Genomic DNA, 17273 nt, shown 5'->3' with positions numbered 1-17273 from the left:
TATGTTTTATTCTCAACTTGTTTTGTTAAATCAGTCCTTCATGGGTCATGATAGGTAAAAAAAAAAGCCCCTTTGTGGCCTATTAACAGATTTCCTGTGGCATATTTTGGGGGATAAGGGAGAGAGAGAGAGACTTAAACATCCAGTGGAGATGGGAAACCTAAACAAACTCAAGCTGTCACCACAAACAAAGAATTTACTCAAACCAACATTTAATAATCAGAACATTTTACGATAAATTCAGCTGAGGGAGGGGGGGTAAGACGGCAGCGTTTCAGCTTCCAGTCAGTAAAGGAGATGTTCTGAGAACAGGACTCTGTTATGAGCCACTAATTGTATCTCCAGCACTCAATGTAATAAAACGTTCCCTGAAAAAAGTCCCGCCCCCCCCTCTATGACCGCTAAGGGACTTCAATTCATAAAATGAGAGTTTGATGTATGATGAGCATTTAAAATAGTTATAAGCGTTGAATGTTAACATAATGGTGGAAAACTTCTACAACTTGTGTCCAAAGACTTGAATTTCTATTTTTGATGAGTCCCTGCAGTCCCTGGTTGCTGTGGTCTGGTTCTCCTCTTCATGATGCTCCAACATCTGCAGCAGGAGACAGATGTGGACTGCAGGCAGGCAGCCGAGCTCACACACTCTGTGTGTCTGAAGCTGCTGGAAGTCCTGCAGAATGAGGTCTGGCATCGTCCTGCTGAAATAACCACAGAAGTCACCTTGATGGCAGCATCTGTCTCTGCAGAACTCCAACATCCAGCATGCATCAGTGGTACCTTCACCCAGATGAAGCCCTCCATGCCCTGGACTCTGATGCAGCCCCAGACCATCACAGACGCTGGCTTTAAACCTTTCTCTGAGAACAGCCTGGATGCTCTTTCTCAGCAGTTTTTTCCCCAGAAGCAGCTGAAACGTGGACTCATCTGCCCACAGAACACGTGTCCACTGTCTTTCTGTCCCTCTGAGATGAGCTGGAGTCCAGAGAACTGGGCCGTGGTTCTGCTCAGAGCTGATATATGGCTTCCTCCTGGTGTGATGCAGCTTCAGCTCACATTTCTGGATGCAGCCGTGGACTGTGTTGAGTGGAAATGCTTTTCCCAGCTCCTCCTGAGCCCATGTGGCTGTATGGATCATGGTGGCCTGACGGTTTCTCCTGCAGTGCTGCCTGAGGGCTCCGAGCTCATCCAACAGGGCTTTCTGTCCTTGGCCTTTCCACACTGAGATTTCCCCAGACTCCCTGAATCTGTTCACAATATTCTGCAGCATCTGTAGATGCTGAAAGACCAAAGTTCTTTACAAAGCTTTGAGAAATTATGGAAGTCTGACCCATCCCCTGGGATGGAAAGACTAAACCTTTGGTGGATGCTGCTTTTATACCCAATCCTGACACCCTCACCTGTTTATCTGCTGTTTGCAGCATTTTCCCAAAGAAAGTTACTTTTATTTTCTGCAGCCAACTTGTAGATTTGTTTATATATATTATCTTAAACACAATTTAATTAGTGCTGCACAATGAATATAATTACAATGTCAGCCTGTGCAATTATGTGACCACAAAAATGCTCCGATTTTGAGAGTGCATGCAGGGACATGACAACTCATTCCCTCTGAGAGCAGTTCAATCTATTTTCAACAGCTAATAAGTGAGGACCAGTCTGGTTCGTCTCAGTTTGGTAGCGTGTCTGATCGCACACACCAGGCGAAGATAGATGTCGACTCGAGTGACACGGAACTGGTGGCCAAAAAAGTAAAAAAGCCTCCATCTCTGTTATTTGGCGACACTTTAGCTTCAAGCTAGCGGACATCGAATGGAGAGGTAAGAACTTTAGCTTCAAGCTAGCGAACGGAGAGGTAAGAACTTTAGCTTCAAGCTAGCGAACAGAGAGGTAAGAACATTAGCTTCAAGCTAGCGAATGGAGAGGTAAGAACTTTAGCTTCAAGCTCACGAACGGAGAGGTAAGAACTTTAGCTTCAAGCTAGCGGACGTCGAACGGAGAGGTAAGGACTTTAGCTTCAAGCTCGCGGACGTCGGACGGAGAGGAAAGAACTTTAGCTTCAAGCTAGCGGACGTCGAACAGAGAGGTAAGAACTTTAGCTTCAAGCTAGCGGACGTCGAACAGAGAGGTAAGAACTTTAGCTTCAAGCTAGTGAACGGAGAGGTAAGAACTTTAGCTTCAAGCTAGCGGACGTTAAACAGAGAGGTAAGAACTTTAGCTTCAAGCTAGCGGACGTTAAACAGAGAGGTAAGAACTTTAGCTTCCAGCTAGCGGACGTTAAACAGAGAGGTAAGAACTTTAGCTTCAAGCTAGCGGACGTTAAACAGAGAGGTAAGAACTTTAGCTTCAAGCTAGCGGACGTTAAACAGAGAGGTAAGAACTTTAGCTTCAAGCTAGCGGACGTTGAACAGAGAAGTAAGAACTTTAGCTTCAAGCTAGCGGACGGAGAGGTAAGAACTTTAGCTTCAAGCTAGCGGACGGAGAGGTAAGAACTTTAGCTTCAAGCTAGCGAATGGAGAGGTAAGAACTTTAGCTTCAAGCTAGCGGACGTCGAACAGAGAGGTAAGACGTGCAGAATTACAGCCGATACATGAGAAACTCGTATCAACACCGCAGAGAAAAGTCTGATGGAAGCATGGTGGTGAAAGCGCAGACGAGCTAACAAAACTAAACAAACTGTATAAAATAAACCAATTCCAAAGGTGTTTGTACTTATGTGAAGTATTCACAGATAACTTGTTTTATTTATTTAAAGACTTTTACTTTTGAGCTTGTAAAAACATTTTATTTTGAAAAAACTGGATTTCTAATTGTTGTTACTTCCTGTTTGTTCGATTTGAGGAGAATACAATTCAGCCACAGCAGTAATTTGTGTGCATTTTGTTAGATATCCGAACAAAGTGGATCATGACACCATTTAATTATCACACCACAGCCACATAACTGACATCAGTCAGCGCCACATGGCTTTTTCCCCCCAACTCGTGCAGCGTTAAATGGAATTTAACCAAGATGCTGAAACACTAAGTGTTATATAATGTGAAAGTGACTCAGATGAGGTGGTATGTACTGTAATATAAACCAATACAGAGTCAGAATAGACTTTAATGCACAGAAAGCTGGAACAAACGGTCAGAAACGACCAGTGACCGAACAGGTTACACATACTTTAATTGCAGTATGCCTCTATATTACAGTTTCATCTGCATTTACATTTTAAGGTGATTATTCTAACTATTTGACAGCATGTATACAAACGAGAATGTCGGCACAGCAAATGTCACGAGAAGTGGAAATAATTCAATACAACTGTTGACATTGGACTTGTGCGGCCGTTTCCCTTCGATCAACTCTTAAAGGAACAAATTAATTTCAGTTTTCAGTCAAAGAGACTTATTAATCGCTGTATTGATGTTCTGCTAAAGGAAAAGAACTTCTATGGTTTATTTTCTTACCCGTGTGACTTTCAGACATGTGTTTGCTGCATGTAATGGTTTTTGGTTGCTGACTCACAGCTTGGATCTAAGTGATTTTCATCACCTGAACGTACCATAAAGCTTAGTGCAGCTAATGAAAAAATAGCTCACAGAGGAAGAAGCAGCGTGGAAAGAGAGCAGAGGAGAAAAATACGTTGACTTAAGAAGTCACATTTCTATTTACACCAAGTTTCTGAAGAGAGAAATGGCCGAAAATCCCACCAAAGAAAGAAAGAACCGGTGCGAGATCATGCTGCAAAGCGAGGTGGCGTCGCTGTAGAATTTCTAGCTGAGGATACAAGTTTTTGACTGGTTTGCACTCGCCGCTGGAGGAAGGAAGGAAGGAAGAAACAACGGAAGGAAGGAAAGAAGGGAAAAAGAAACGAGTTAATTTGCTGTGAACTGGTTCATGTCCTTGAAGAGAAGCAGGGGATTCTGTGGGTTTGTATCAGTCCTACCTTGTCGAGCAGCAGCAGCTTGCTGAGCTTCTTCCTCCTTGGCTTTCTTAGCTTCCTCGATGGCAGCCAGTTTGGCCTCATGCTCCTCCTTCAGGGCGTTCCACTCCTTCCTGTTGTTCAACAGGCGGTCCAGCATGGGGGTGATCTCCACATGGAAACGACTGAACTCCTGGGAGGCGGGAGGGCGTCAACACAAGAGATAAATGAGATAAAATGACCCGGTTACAACAATCAGAGTCTAAACTAAAAGGATGCTTGTGGTGGAGTGATGGGATGTCTGACCTTGTACACAAAAGCACAGACGAAGTCGATGAAACCACACTGCAGCTTCGGCAGATCAGCTGCTTTGTTTCTGTCCATCATGGGCTGGAGAGAAAAGAAGCAACTCGTCACTGATCCAGGCGCCTTTATCTCACATTTTATCTGTTCGTGTGAAGCTCAACTGTAGAGGAAACAGCCTCTTATTGTGCTGCCTCAGAATTACTGATGTTTTCTCTGCTGGAATTAATCGATGAAAACCAAAACTAAAGAGCAAAATTACAGTGAAAGCCGGATTATCTTAAAAGTTTTGCCCCCTAAATGAACATTTAGGTGCAGGTTCTCCATCAAAGATTCATTTTCTTCCTAAGATGAGAACTTTCAGCCAGGAGCGCTGCCATGGAAACCTGTTCAGCAACCAAAAAAACTCCCTTTGAAATCAAACTGATCATTTGTGAAGCAACTTGTGTCTTCACAGCACCTGAATTATGTTTGAAAAAGTGAAAAAAAAGCCAGTTTTCTTCTGTAATGAGGCTGTCCGGCTGTTGGCTGCAGATAAAACCAAACTCAGAGTGCTTGAGACATTAAAAAAGTAATAAAAGTGACCAGTTTATCTTCCTCCAGGATTATTTTCCACGTTGTGCTCAGTGTAAATACAAATTAAAGCTTTCCTCTCTGAATACAGATGTTTGCTACCATGTGAACAGAAAACTTACTGCAGAGTCTTTACAAACAGTAATGACAGTAATGGGGGGGACTATTCCTGGAATTAAAATGGAAACCGTGTTCCATTTTTCCTAATCAGGAAATTGTAGATTCATTGTGTTCAAACCTTGGACCCAGGTTCTGTCTGAATGCACCATGCAAGGTTACAATAGCCTCACATTAGCAGCCATATTCAAACTGTACTTAAAGGCATGTGTGAATAGCACACTGGACTGTGAAATCCCACCGAAAGCTGGGCCATAATTGCTGCCCACCTACATTTCCTGATAAAAGTGAACTCTTTTCAGACTGCAGTGAGTCACAATCCACTGCTGGGGAACTGCAAACTGATCAAAATGAGAAGTTTTCCCTGCTGACAGATGCTATTAAATTCAGAGGACTGTGACGTGGAGGAGTGAAGGAGTGGAGGACGCTGCTTTAAGCGTCTCAAGGACACGAGGGAATGAAGCACAGCGAGCCGGGGAGGGTACGGTCGGCTGGGTCAAGGCCACAGTGACCGAGCTTTCTGAATCAGCGCTCCACATAATGGCTTCAACCCTGCTCAACAACGCCACCACAGGGAGTTCAATCTCCTTTCATTTTCATCCTCCAACTGTGTTTCTGTCTCTGGATCTGCTTTCTAAACTGTCCCAAAGAGGAGCCTTATTCTGCTTTAATTCCCACGAGTCCTCCCATCGAGTCGTCCTCCTCCTGCATTCAGCTTTTCTCTCTGGGGAGAAACACGGTGCAAACTTAGGTTTAAAGTGAACTGGCCCTTTGTTTGGTCTTTACAGCTTTTAAGCTCAAGCACATTTCAGACTTTTCCTAAGTTAAACTGCCTTTTAATTCACCTAAAGTCTTCCAACTGCCTTTAATGTGATTACTCTCCATGGTCCAGACCGTTATGAAACAATTTCAAGGATACAAATTTCCAATTAGATGTCTGAAGTGTTAACAGGGAGCTGATGTTTTGTTCATACCGTTAAGTAAGAGACCATGTGATGGATTATTGGATTGGAATCTGTAAGTTTCTGTAAGCTTTATTATTGCAAGGTGTGATACAATTGCCAGCTTTATTGGTTGGTCCTCTTTTTGTTTTATTACTGCTTTGTTACAGGAGAGTTTATCATTCACCAACAGGTGCTATTATAAGATAATATAAGATAATAATCACAAATACAGGTCAGAAAGCAGAAAAATCTTAATGGAAAGCATAGTTTCCAGTCTGGGTGTTCACTTGACTAAGTTTTTAGTCCACTTTCTATGTCAGGAGAGGGTTTCTGCAGGCAGCTGTTGGACTCTACCCCTAAAAAAAGAGAAAAAGGGCTGAATGGGTTCTGCCTACTTCGACAAAAGAGAGCTGTGAAGATTACTGAGGCAGAAAGAAATAAAAAGCCTACGTTGTCAGTGAGCCGCGGGCTCAAATAACCCAACACCTGCACATTAGTGCAGTTATTACACTTCAAACCTGGTTCATTTAAACACGATACGTGCTTTTAAGAGTCCAAACAGAACCTCATCCCAGAGGGAGGCCCGATTTGAAACCTGTCGTCGGGCTCAAATCTTGATCCGATGTTCACTTCACCTCAAACAGTTCTGACTTTTCACAGCAGGAAAAGAAAACATTAACAGCGGCTCAGTTCACTTCAGCGGCACATCAGCAGGGAGTCATTAACACACCTACATGCTCCCATGCGTAGAAACTCAAAAGAAAAGTTGGAATTTGACATGTCAGGCGATTATAGGAAGTTCCTCTGTTTTATCATCCAACAATAAGTGTGAACCTTTAGATTTAGGCCCATTCTACATGTTTAATTTAGAAAAACATCCTCTTTAAATGAATGGCGCTAACAGAGGCAGGCTGAGCTAACGCAGCAGATGCTGCAGAGCAGACTGTCAGGACGAAGTAAAACACGTCAGGAGATTCACTTTGTCAACTCTCCCCTGAATTTTAGACACAAGTGGAAAAGATGTTTTAGCGAGACGATGCAGCCTCTAAATAAGGCATTATCTGTCTTTATTTCACCAATACTTTAAGAAGAATGAATGAATGAACGTGTGCTATAGCTCTGTTAGCTCATAGCTGCTGTGTTGTTGTTATTGGCGGCTATCGGGGGGCTTATAGAGGGATTTCTACACTCTCGTCTGCTGGGATGATGTCATCCACACGCCCCCCTGCAGCACAGCTCATTCACTCCGGTAAGAACGTCCATCTTACTCAAAGTTGTCGTCATCTATTCTAATCTTCACAGCTCTCTTTTGTCCAAGTAGGCAGAACCCATTCAGTCCTTTTTCTCTTTTTTAGGGGTAGAGTCCAACAGCTGCCTGCAGAAACCCTCTCCTGACATAGAAAGTGGACTAAAAACTTGCAGTTTAACTTAGGAAAAGTCTGAAATGTGCTCGAGTTATTTTCTGCTGAAGCTTAAAAGCTGTAAAGACCAAACAAAGGGCCGGTTCACTTTAAACCTAAGTTTGCACCGTGTTTCTCCCCAACGTCATCAAAATCTGATAAATATCCTGCCATGTTGCACCAAACTATCAGCAGCAAACTCTGTGTGAAGTTAGCCGACTGTCACAGAGCACGGAGTGAATAAACTGTGCTGCAGGGGGGCGTGTGGATGAAGTGGTCCCAGTAGAGTGCCTGTGTAGAAATCCCTCCGTTAGCTCTCCTATAGCTGCAAGTAGCCACATAACAGCAGCTATGAGCTAACAGAGCTATAGCACACGTTCATTCATTCATTCTTCTTAAAGTATTGGTGAAATAAAGACAGATAATGCCTTATTTAGAGGCTGCATCCTCTAAGCCCCGTTCACTCCGTTATATGGATCTCCAGTTATCTAAATATCTTCCGAAGGACGCCGACTTTCACCAAACTGTTCTCTGTGAGTAGATGAACGTATTTCATGCCAGAAATAAGGTTTAAAAATACCGGAGTTCCCCTTTAAATTAGCGTAATGAAAGCATTTGTGTGAAGCATTTTGAGTTCTTACAATGGGCTGCTGCTCCAGGACGGTCCTCTCAAGGTCTCCCTGCTCCCAGAACTCTGCAGCCACGGAAAGCGCCACCTGCAGGGGAGTTTAAGTCAGTCACACTTCGAATATCATTACATCATGTTTTACAAGATCTGCAGCAAAAGAACTGGACAAATAATGAAGGCAGAACCATTTGCTTTCTGTCAGTCATTTTATATTCTTCAAAGGGCTCTCTTAAATTTCCTCAGTGCTGATTTGAAGGTTATTCTCCTCCTTTTCACGTTAAAAATCATCCCACAAAGCTCTCTCAGTGTTCTGTAAGTGAGAAATGTGTTCACAGATCACAAGGCGGTTTCGGGCTTTGTGACTTGATGAGATGAAAGCCTGTTTTGTCTCCCCTTTAAAACCCAAACCGGCGCAACGAGAGATCCGATGAATAATATGGAAATTCAGAAACCTCATTTTCGAAGAGTTAGTCATCTCGCCAGTTTTCAGGGAACAATTGCCACAAGGCTGTACACAGAGACTCTGCGTGGGAAGCAGAACTGGATGAAAAGTATAGAATATCACCCGCGGAAAGGAGCAGCAGCTCAGGCTTCTGTCTCCACATAACATGATAAAACGCAGTCTATCACTCAGGTATGTGATGGTTTTATCAGGAAGTTGAGAAGAAGCATTAATTTGAAGCTGTCAGAGTCGCTGTGCCTACATTAAGGGTCTCTGCTCATGATCAAAATGAAGCTTTTCGTGCAGCAGCTGCAGTGTAACTGTGAAATTCACCTTTTGAGAGGTTTGCCAGAGGGGGGGGGGGGCATCAGATAATGCAGTTACACTTCCTGATGAGTGTGTGGGACGGACAGCTGGACCAAGACTGAAGATGATGTTCTGATCTATATCAGCGTATTAATCACATCTTGAGCTTGCTCTTTGACGACCTTCAACCTTTTTTTTCCCTTTCCACCTTTAAGATTAGGCTTAAAACTTTCCTTTCTGATAAAGCTTATAGTTAGGGATGGCTCAGGTGATCCTGAAACATCCCATAGTTCTGCTGCTATAGGCTTAGACTGCTGGGGGACCTCATCTGTCACACCTTTCCTCACTTTGCTCTCTTTTTCCTCCTGTTTAATTTCTCAGATGATTTTATGTCCATGTGACATTATTGTGGTTATTAACTTGTGTTTCCCTGTTCCAGCAGGTATCCTTTGAATGGTGTTATGGTGTTTTTCCCCCCTCTTTTCCCTCTTTTCTGCCTTCTCAAACTCCAGCTGGTCGAGGCGGATGGACACCCTTCCTGGTTCTGGTTCTGCCAGAGGTTTCTTCCTGGTTCTGGTTCTGCCAGAGGTTTCTTCCTGGTTCTGGTTCTGCCAGAGGTTTCTTCCTGAGTCTGGTTCTGCCAGAGGTTTCCTCCTGGTTCTGGTTCTGCCAGAGGTTTCCTCCTGGTTCTGCCAGAGCTTTCTTCCTGGTTCTGGTTCTGCCAGAGGTTTCTTCCTGGTTCTGGTTCTGCCAGAGGTTTCTTCCTGGTTCTGGTTCTGCCAGAGGTTTCTTCCCGAGTCTGGTTCTGCCAGAGGTTTCTTCCCGAGTCTGGTTCTGCCAGAGGTTTCTTCCTGGTTCTGGTTCTGCCAGAGGTTTCTTCCTGGTTCTGGTTCTGCCAGAGGTTTCTTCCTGGTTCTGGTTCTGCCAGAGGCTTCTTCCTGGTTCTGGTTCTGCCAGAGGTTTCTTCCTGTTAAAGGGAGTCGTTCCTTTCCACAGTCCCTCAGGCTCAGGACGGGAGATTGGACTGAAGACAAGTTTCGGTCCAATCTGCTGGTTTCCTTAGCTAGGATATTATTTTTGAATTGGCTCTATATGAATTAATTGGATTATGATTACAATGAATTGAATTCCAATTGGCTTGAATTGGACTTTATTACTTAAGAGCCTTGAGATGATAATTGTTGTAATCTGGCGCTATATAAATAAAGTTTAATTGAATTTAATTGAAATATTTCATCAGCTCGAAGGTGAGCTAGCTGATCTTCCCTGAAACTATTTCACATCTTCGATGCGAGAAATACAAAGTCTAAAACTATCGATTCCTTTGATTAGTCACCTGAGCGTCAAAATCAGCAAAACTAGATGCATTTTCCTCCCGAAAAATGCTCAAATGCTCAGAATTGGTGCTCAAATCAGTGCAAAGGTGCACAGATCCAGACTGTTTCATGTGCAGAAATCGCTGTCGACATTTCTTCCAACTCCAGTTTGTTCTTTAGAAGCATCTCTGCACTGCTTTATGTTTCTTTCAGGACTTTGCATCTGCTTGGATGCCATTTAAAAACACATCAGTCAGCTATTCGCACCGCTGTAGCTGCAACACCTCCGTGCACACGGTGTTTGATGCTCCGCATCTTCACACAAACTCCAGAAAATGCATCATTTTGGACGTTTGCTAATTCAATTTCCTCAGCTGTAGAGGAGTGTAAACATGGGGGGGGGGCACAGGTTTCAAATCCCTGCCTTATGACATGTTATGTTCCAAAAAGCTGCCAGAAAATGAAGATTTTCTTCCTTTCATTACACCAACCTCTGCCGTGCGAAGTGACTACACCCACTGGCTGTGTGTGAAGATGCTTCTCAGAACAAAGTGGAAGAGAAAATATGAAGATATCAGCTTTTCCATCCATCACTCTCCACCAAAAATGTGTTTAAGAGCGAAAACACTCATCATCAGCTTTGATTGTTTGGTTCTAACCTGCAAAACATGCTGGAACGGTAAGTAAAATGTTGGAAATGTTCCTTTATTTGGGGAAAGATTTGAATGGGGCTGCCTGTAATCCAAGACTTAGTTCTTCATATAGAGCAACAAGCTCCCTGCAGAACTATATGATGCATATGAGGCAACCTTTTCAGTTTTCAGTCGACAAAAGTGATATGAAACGCGATATTTTCTGAATATATTGCAGCGATTTAACTCAATTCACGCCTGCTTGTTTAGGTTTATTACCTTCCAGCTCTGTAGATTTATCCACTCATCTATTTAGACGGATTACCATCTGTGGCTGAACTGAGTTCTCTGTTTGGGCTTCATAATTCCACTTCAATTTACTGCAAATCCAGCGTTGATACAATGAATCCTCAGCTTGTGAAAAGAGGCAGAAAACGCCTGGCAACTGCAAACAAAGGTAACAAATGGCCAAAGACTGGCTGATATGTTTGCTGTTTATGTTGATGTGCTTGCAGGCTTGATGGCGCTGTGTATATTACATTCTTCAGTAAAATAAAATGCTGAGTCTGGCAGGCCGTGATGAGGGGAATGAAAAGCAGCAGGTTGCTGTTGATGCATGAGGCCATCAGGAAGCTGACAGAATGTCATTCTCTGTCTACTTTATCTTTGGTTCTCCTCTCAGGCAGCCTCTCCGGAGCCCGAGTGTGTGTCTTATTACTGTGAGCAGACAGATGTGGCACATTTTAACTTCTAACTTTGAGCATGGAAAGGACCGTGTAATGAGAAGCTGCGTGGGCCCACCTTGCTCTGGACCTCCCACGGTTTGGCGATGGCAGAGAGATCGCAGGCGGTCATCATCATGGCCCTGGAAACAACACATGAATAAGATCTGCACAGTTTTCGACCCATATTGGAAGCGGTCTTGTTGTGAGTCTCTGCCTACATGACAATCTCTTTGCGAGTGGTCTCCAGCATCATGTATTTGGTCCAGTCGTTCCAGGTTTCGTAGGTTTTGGACTGGTCCACGATCTTCTGAAACATCGTCCTCTTCCTGCAAAGGAACAAACAAATGCCAGATAAATGGGGCTGATAAAGACTTCGAGGTTGTTCTTGATAGTTAAAATGTTTCTGTTTCTGTATTTATCAGACGCTTTGATCCAAAGCGACTTACAAATGAAGATATAACAGCTTTATAAAAAGCTAACAATAAGCTACATAGAAGGAACCCAGGAGTCCGACTCTGTCAGAGGGGACAGAGTAGAGATAGGGTGCAGGCATAGAAGGAAGTGCAGAAAGATAAAGTGCAGAGATAGAGGGGGGAGGGAAGTACAAGGTAAGTGCTGGGATAGGAGATGCTCTCTGAAGAGCTGGGTTTTCAGGAGCTTCTTGAAGATAGACAGGGACGCCCCTGTTCTGGTAGCGCTCGGTAGGTCATTCCACCATCGTGGGACGCCACATGAACAGAGTTTGGATTGTCTTAGGCGTGGTGTAGGAGCTGCTAGACGACAATCCTGGGACCAACGGAGGGACCCAGTTGGGACAGAAGCCTTTGCAAGAGCATTCAAGTAGATGGAGCCGTTCCATTAAGCTCTTTGTAGCTAACATCAGGGACTTGAACCTGATGCTAAGGGCAGCCAGAGGAGCTCAATGAACAGAGGGGGGGCGTGTTCTTTTAGGCTGATCCAAGACCAGACGCACCGCCGCGTTCTGGACCATCTGCAGAGGTTTCACAGGCTGGAGACCAGTTAGGAAACCAGTTAGGAGACCAGTTAGGAGACCAGTTAGGAAACCAGTTAGGAGACCAGTTAGGAAACCAGTTAGGAGACCAGTTAGGAGACCAGTTAGGAAACCAGTTAGGAGACCAGTTAGGAGACCAGTTAGGAGACCAGTTAGGAGACCAGTTAGGAGACCAGTTAGGAGAACAGTTAGGAGAACAGTTAGGAAACCAGTTAGGAAACCAGTTAGGAAACCAGTTAGGAAACCAGTTAGGAAACCAGTTAGGAGACCAGTTAGGAGACCAGTTAGGAGACCAGTTAGGAGAGCAGTTAGGAGAGCAGTTAGGAAACCAGTTAGGAAACCAGTTAGGAGAGCAGTTAGGAAACCAGTTAGGAAACCAGTTAGGAAACCAGTTAGGAAACCAGTTAGGAGACCAGTTAGGAGACCAGTTAGGAGACCAGTTAGGAGACCAGTTAGGAAACCAGTTAGGAGACCAGTTAGGAGACCAGTTAGGAGACCAGTTAGGAAACCAGTTAGGAAACCAGTTAGGAGAGCAGTTAGGAGAGCAGTTAGGAGAGCAGTTAGGAAACCAGTTAGAAGACCAGTTAGGAGACCAGTTAGGAGACCAGTTAGGAGACCAGTTAGGAGAGCGTTGCAGTAGTGAAGGTGGGAGATGACCATGGCCTGCACCAGGAGCTGGGGGGCATGTTGGGTCAGGTATGGTCTGATCTTTCTTATGTTTAGTAGAAAAGCTGCCATAACAAAACAAACCGAGTCTTTAAACTCTCAGGATTTAAAGATGCCCCACTTTCATTATTCATAGAGACTTAAAATAAAATTCTGAGCAACAAAAGACTCAAATTTCACAGTTCCTTCAGTAACAGCACCTTCCCATGACAGCTCCAGGAGTTTGTGATGCGCCCAAAACCCGTTTCACAGGCGGCCAAAGAGCGATTTATTCATTGTGAGGAGCCGAAGCTTTAAACTCCTGCTGCAGATGCACAATAACTGGGGATGATTGACAGTCTTCTGCCGGCTGCTTGGCCACCTCAGGCTGATCAACCAATCTGTTCCTCATGAGAAACGTTTCACATCATGGTCCTTCAATGACATTTCTGTTGTAACGTGCAGCTAAATGGGGGAAATGACCTCTGATTGTCGTTTGAATGGCCTTGATTTTTCCTTTTTTTTTGCCCTTTTCCACAAACTGGAGGTCCAAATCGACTCTTCTCCTAATCCACGGCTTGCCACTTATCACACCTGATTCCACCAACTGATGACCTTTGTTGCTCATGTATTTTTATTATTCTATTTATATTTATTCCTCCAGTTTTGCTGCTTTTATTGCTACAGGCTCTGTGCAACATCCCGGTTTTGTTGCATTCTATGACCTTTGTTTTGGTGTTTCAACCTTAAAGAAAATGAGTTTTTTCCTTCCTTTTACTCTGTGTTGAGTGAAGTCTTATAGTCTTATTTACTACCTCTTGACAGTTAGAGCATAAACCATTTAGCTTTAAAAGAGTGTTGTATTCTTACATTTCAGAAACACTTTAAAACAAGAAGTCATTCAATCTAAAAGCTTCAATTAAAAATTATCTGTGATTTTGTCCTTAAAGGGGAACGACAGTATTTTTAAATCTAGACCTTATTTCTGGCATGAAACACATTCATCTGCTCACTGAGAACAGTTTGGTGAAAGTCGGCGTCCTTCAGAAGATATTTAGATAACTGGAGATCCATATAACGGAGTGAACGGGGCTTAGAGGATGCAGCCTCTAAATAAGGCATTATCTGTCTTTATTTCACCAATACTTTAAGAAGAATGAATGAATGAACGTGTGCTATAGCTCTGTTAGCTCATAGCTGCTGTGTTGTTGTTATTGGCGGCTATCGGGAGGCTTATAGAGGGCTTTCTACACACTCGTCTACTGGGATGATGTCATCCACACGCCCCCCTGCAGCACAGTTTATTCACTCCGGTAAGAACGAAAGTGGACTAAAAACTTGCAGTTTAACTTAGGAAAAGTCTGAAATGTGCTCGAGTTATTTTCTGCTGAAGCTTAAAAGCTGTAAAGACCAAACAAAGGGCCGGTTCACTTTAAACCTAAGTTTGCATCGTGTTTCTCCCCAACGTCATCAAAATCTGATAAATATCCTGCCATGTTGCACAAAACTATCAGCAGCAAACTCTGTGTGAAGTTAGCCGACTGTCACAGAGCACGGAGTGAATAAACTGTGCTGCAGGGGGGCGTGTGGATGAAGTGGTCCCAGTAGAGTGCCTGTGTAGAAATCCCTCCGTTAGCTCTCCTATAGCTGCAAGTAGCCACAACACAGCAGCTATGAGCTAACAGAGCTATAGCACACGTTCATTCATTCATTCTTCTTAAAGTATTGGTGAAATAAAGACAGATAATGCCTTATTTAGAGGCTGCATCCTCTAAGCCCCGTTCACTCCGTTATATGGATCTCCAGTTATCTAAATATCTTCCGAAGGACGCCGACTTTCACCAAACTGTTCTCAGTGAGCAGATGAACGTATTTCATGCCAGAAATAAGGTTTAAAAACACAGGAGTTCCCCTTTAATGAGGAGCACATAAATCTTGATATGGATCATTAGCATTGAGAGAATATATTGACAGAATTATTCAAATCATCAAAACATTAATCTGCTGTACTGACTTGAAGTAGAGAGCCAGATCAGTGGCGATAATGGCGATGTCCATGAGGTGGATGACGAGGTCGTGCTGGCGGCGGTTCAGATTCTGATAAATGTTCAATGCCTGAAGCACAAGAGAAAGTCAACAAGTCATCTCACAGTAAAAAAGCACCAGATAGCTCAGGTTTGATGGGGAAGGCACAGAGATGTGATTTATATGCAACTAATTTGAGTTTTTATGTCTGCAACCAACAGTAAAACTTGAGCATTTCAGCTTGTATCAGAAGAAGTTTCTTTAAACATTAAAAAGCTGCAGCAGGGATGGAAAAAAACCATCAAACCATCACTCTTTATGTTCGTGTCACACAACCCTGCATGCATGTCACCTCATCTCTCAGCAACGTCTTGCCAAACTCCAGATGGTGTCTTTCCAGGATGGAGGAGCCATGAAGCTTCGCCAGAGGATTACCGGACCTGGAGACACACACACACAGCATGAGGGGAGGTTATATTGTGATAAATCATGCATGTTGAACCTCAGGGTGGGCTTGGCCTGGCGTGGCCTCAGCTAATGGTAGCTCTCATAGCTCATCCATCAGTAGGTGGAGCAGAGCAGCTTGAGGTGCATCTGATCAATATCAGCTGCCTAATATTCTCAGTTGTCTACTCGGGGGACAGAGGGAGTGATATCTGCCACTTTGAGCCAATCAAATAGACGAGAAATATGTCAACATGATGTCCACAAACGAGTTTAATTGCTCCTTGTTGAGAAAATGACGACAACTTTTCTTTTTCTTTAAAGCGAGACGTCCGTCAGGTCGAGGATGGATGGGTGTTTGTGTCTGTTGGACAGTCCAGGATGTGCTCCACCTCTCGCTTGATGACAGCTGAGATAGATCCCAGCTCCTCACCAGAATAAAGCCGGTGTAGGAAATGAACAGCTGACTTCTGGCTTATATTCTTCTGGATAGTGTAGTGGTTTGATTGCCACCTTTTGTGTGGAAGATCTGGGTTCAAATCCCCTGCATGAAAGGTACTGTCTCCAGTAGGGGTCCTTAGGCAAGACCCCCTGACCCTACCTGCCTATCTGTATTCTGGTTTTTTGGTTTGCTAAAAAGGGTGGAAATAATTTCCATATGATGGGTCACAACCCGAGAAGCTAAATTAGCCAAGGAAGAACATACAGAATATACATTTAGGCACAGGCTGTGCAGCATCTACATGAACGAGGTCTGTTCCCCAATGAAAACCCAACTGAAATTATGATAATAAATATATCTCTAATATGTAGAGTGTTGAGATAGATTTGTTGTGCCTGTGTGGTGCTGATCCAGGATCAGTCTGAGCTCTGTTTTAGGGAATTTCCTCTTTATTTCCCACCTCTGTACCACACTGGAGACCACTTTATATGCTTTATATGGTATGATTGCCACCTTTAATGTGGAAGATCTGAGTTCAAATCCCCTGCATGAAAGGTACTGTCTCCTATAGGGGTCCTTAGGCAAGACCCCCTTATCCTACCTGCCTATCTATAAGGATAAAAGCGTCTCCTAAATGCATAAACATAACATATTCAATTTCTGCTTTACTTTGGATTGGCTGCAGGTTCTCCTGTGGGATTTAGTTTGATTACACGCCTGCTTTTTACTCAGTGATTGTTATGAATTGTCAAGAATAACTGTTCCTGTAGCATGTAATGCATCATGCATGTGACTCTAACAGTTGTTGCTTAACCAGTCTCCTTTAATTATAGGATTCTTAACAAGTTATACATTTCTAAATCTTCCGTGTCCCTGAACAACTCTGAAAAGTATCCATGAAAACGAGCTTTAACGGTATGTCTGCCTTATGCAGAAAAGCTAAATATAAATACTGTTTGACAGTCTGTTTTCAACCGATTTGGTACAGATGCACAGCAGATAGAGGTAGAACTGTTGCCTGTGCTATAAGGGAGGAGACAGCTGTGTGGGTGTCAGCATTCAGTCGCATGTCATGCTTTTCACCTTGATTTTTACAGTATGAAACTCGCCGCCTCTCGCTCTCTTTAATAAGGCAGAAAACATCTTGGCTGTGCTGCTTTCTGCCTCCAAAGCAACTCCACGAAATCATTCTGCCAGGCAGGTTTTAAAACTCTGTACAGAGAGTTCTACTTGTTTTTTCCATGCATATCCAGACCTAAAACAACACTGAATTCACATTTCATGCTGCGGAGGAAGTCTGCCTTAGAGAATAAACCCTGAAGCCGATTCAAAATGCTTCCAGTGTTTGGAGTTTGATGAACACTAAAATAATAAAAAGCTAAAACTTTACAGCCTCAAAGTGAAGATGA

At 43.5% G+C, this 17273-nt stretch overlaps 1 protein-coding gene across 1 annotated transcript in view; it reads right to left on the bottom strand.

The window, feature by feature from the left end:
- Positions 1–3166: 3166 nt before the first annotated feature.
- The window catches only part of pde6a (phosphodiesterase 6A, cGMP-specific, rod, alpha), a 41063-nt gene continuing 26956 nt past the window's right edge, over positions 3167–17273 (bottom strand). The window contains exons 16-23 of the mRNA XM_072396322.1: positions 15331–15418; positions 14968–15068; positions 11515–11622; positions 11373–11436; positions 7889–7963; positions 4217–4300; positions 3935–4103; positions 3167–3802 (exon numbers count right to left, since the gene is read on the bottom strand). Coding sequence (XP_072252423.1) covers positions 3762–3802; positions 3935–4103; positions 4217–4300; positions 7889–7963; positions 11373–11436; positions 11515–11622; positions 14968–15068; positions 15331–15418 — 730 coding nt within the window. The 3' untranslated portion in view covers positions 3167–3761. The remainder of the gene's footprint in view (positions 3803–3934; positions 4104–4216; positions 4301–7888; positions 7964–11372; positions 11437–11514; positions 11623–14967; positions 15069–15330; positions 15419–17273) is intronic.

This window comes from Leuresthes tenuis, unplaced genomic scaffold (assembly GCF_036924035.1).
Source record: "Leuresthes tenuis unplaced genomic scaffold, fLeuTen1.0.hap1 SCAF_11, whole genome shotgun sequence".
Classification (NCBI taxonomy): Eukaryota; Metazoa; Chordata; class Actinopteri; order Atheriniformes; family Atherinopsidae; genus Leuresthes; species Leuresthes tenuis.
This window is presented reverse-complemented; position numbering and strand designations above follow the sequence as displayed.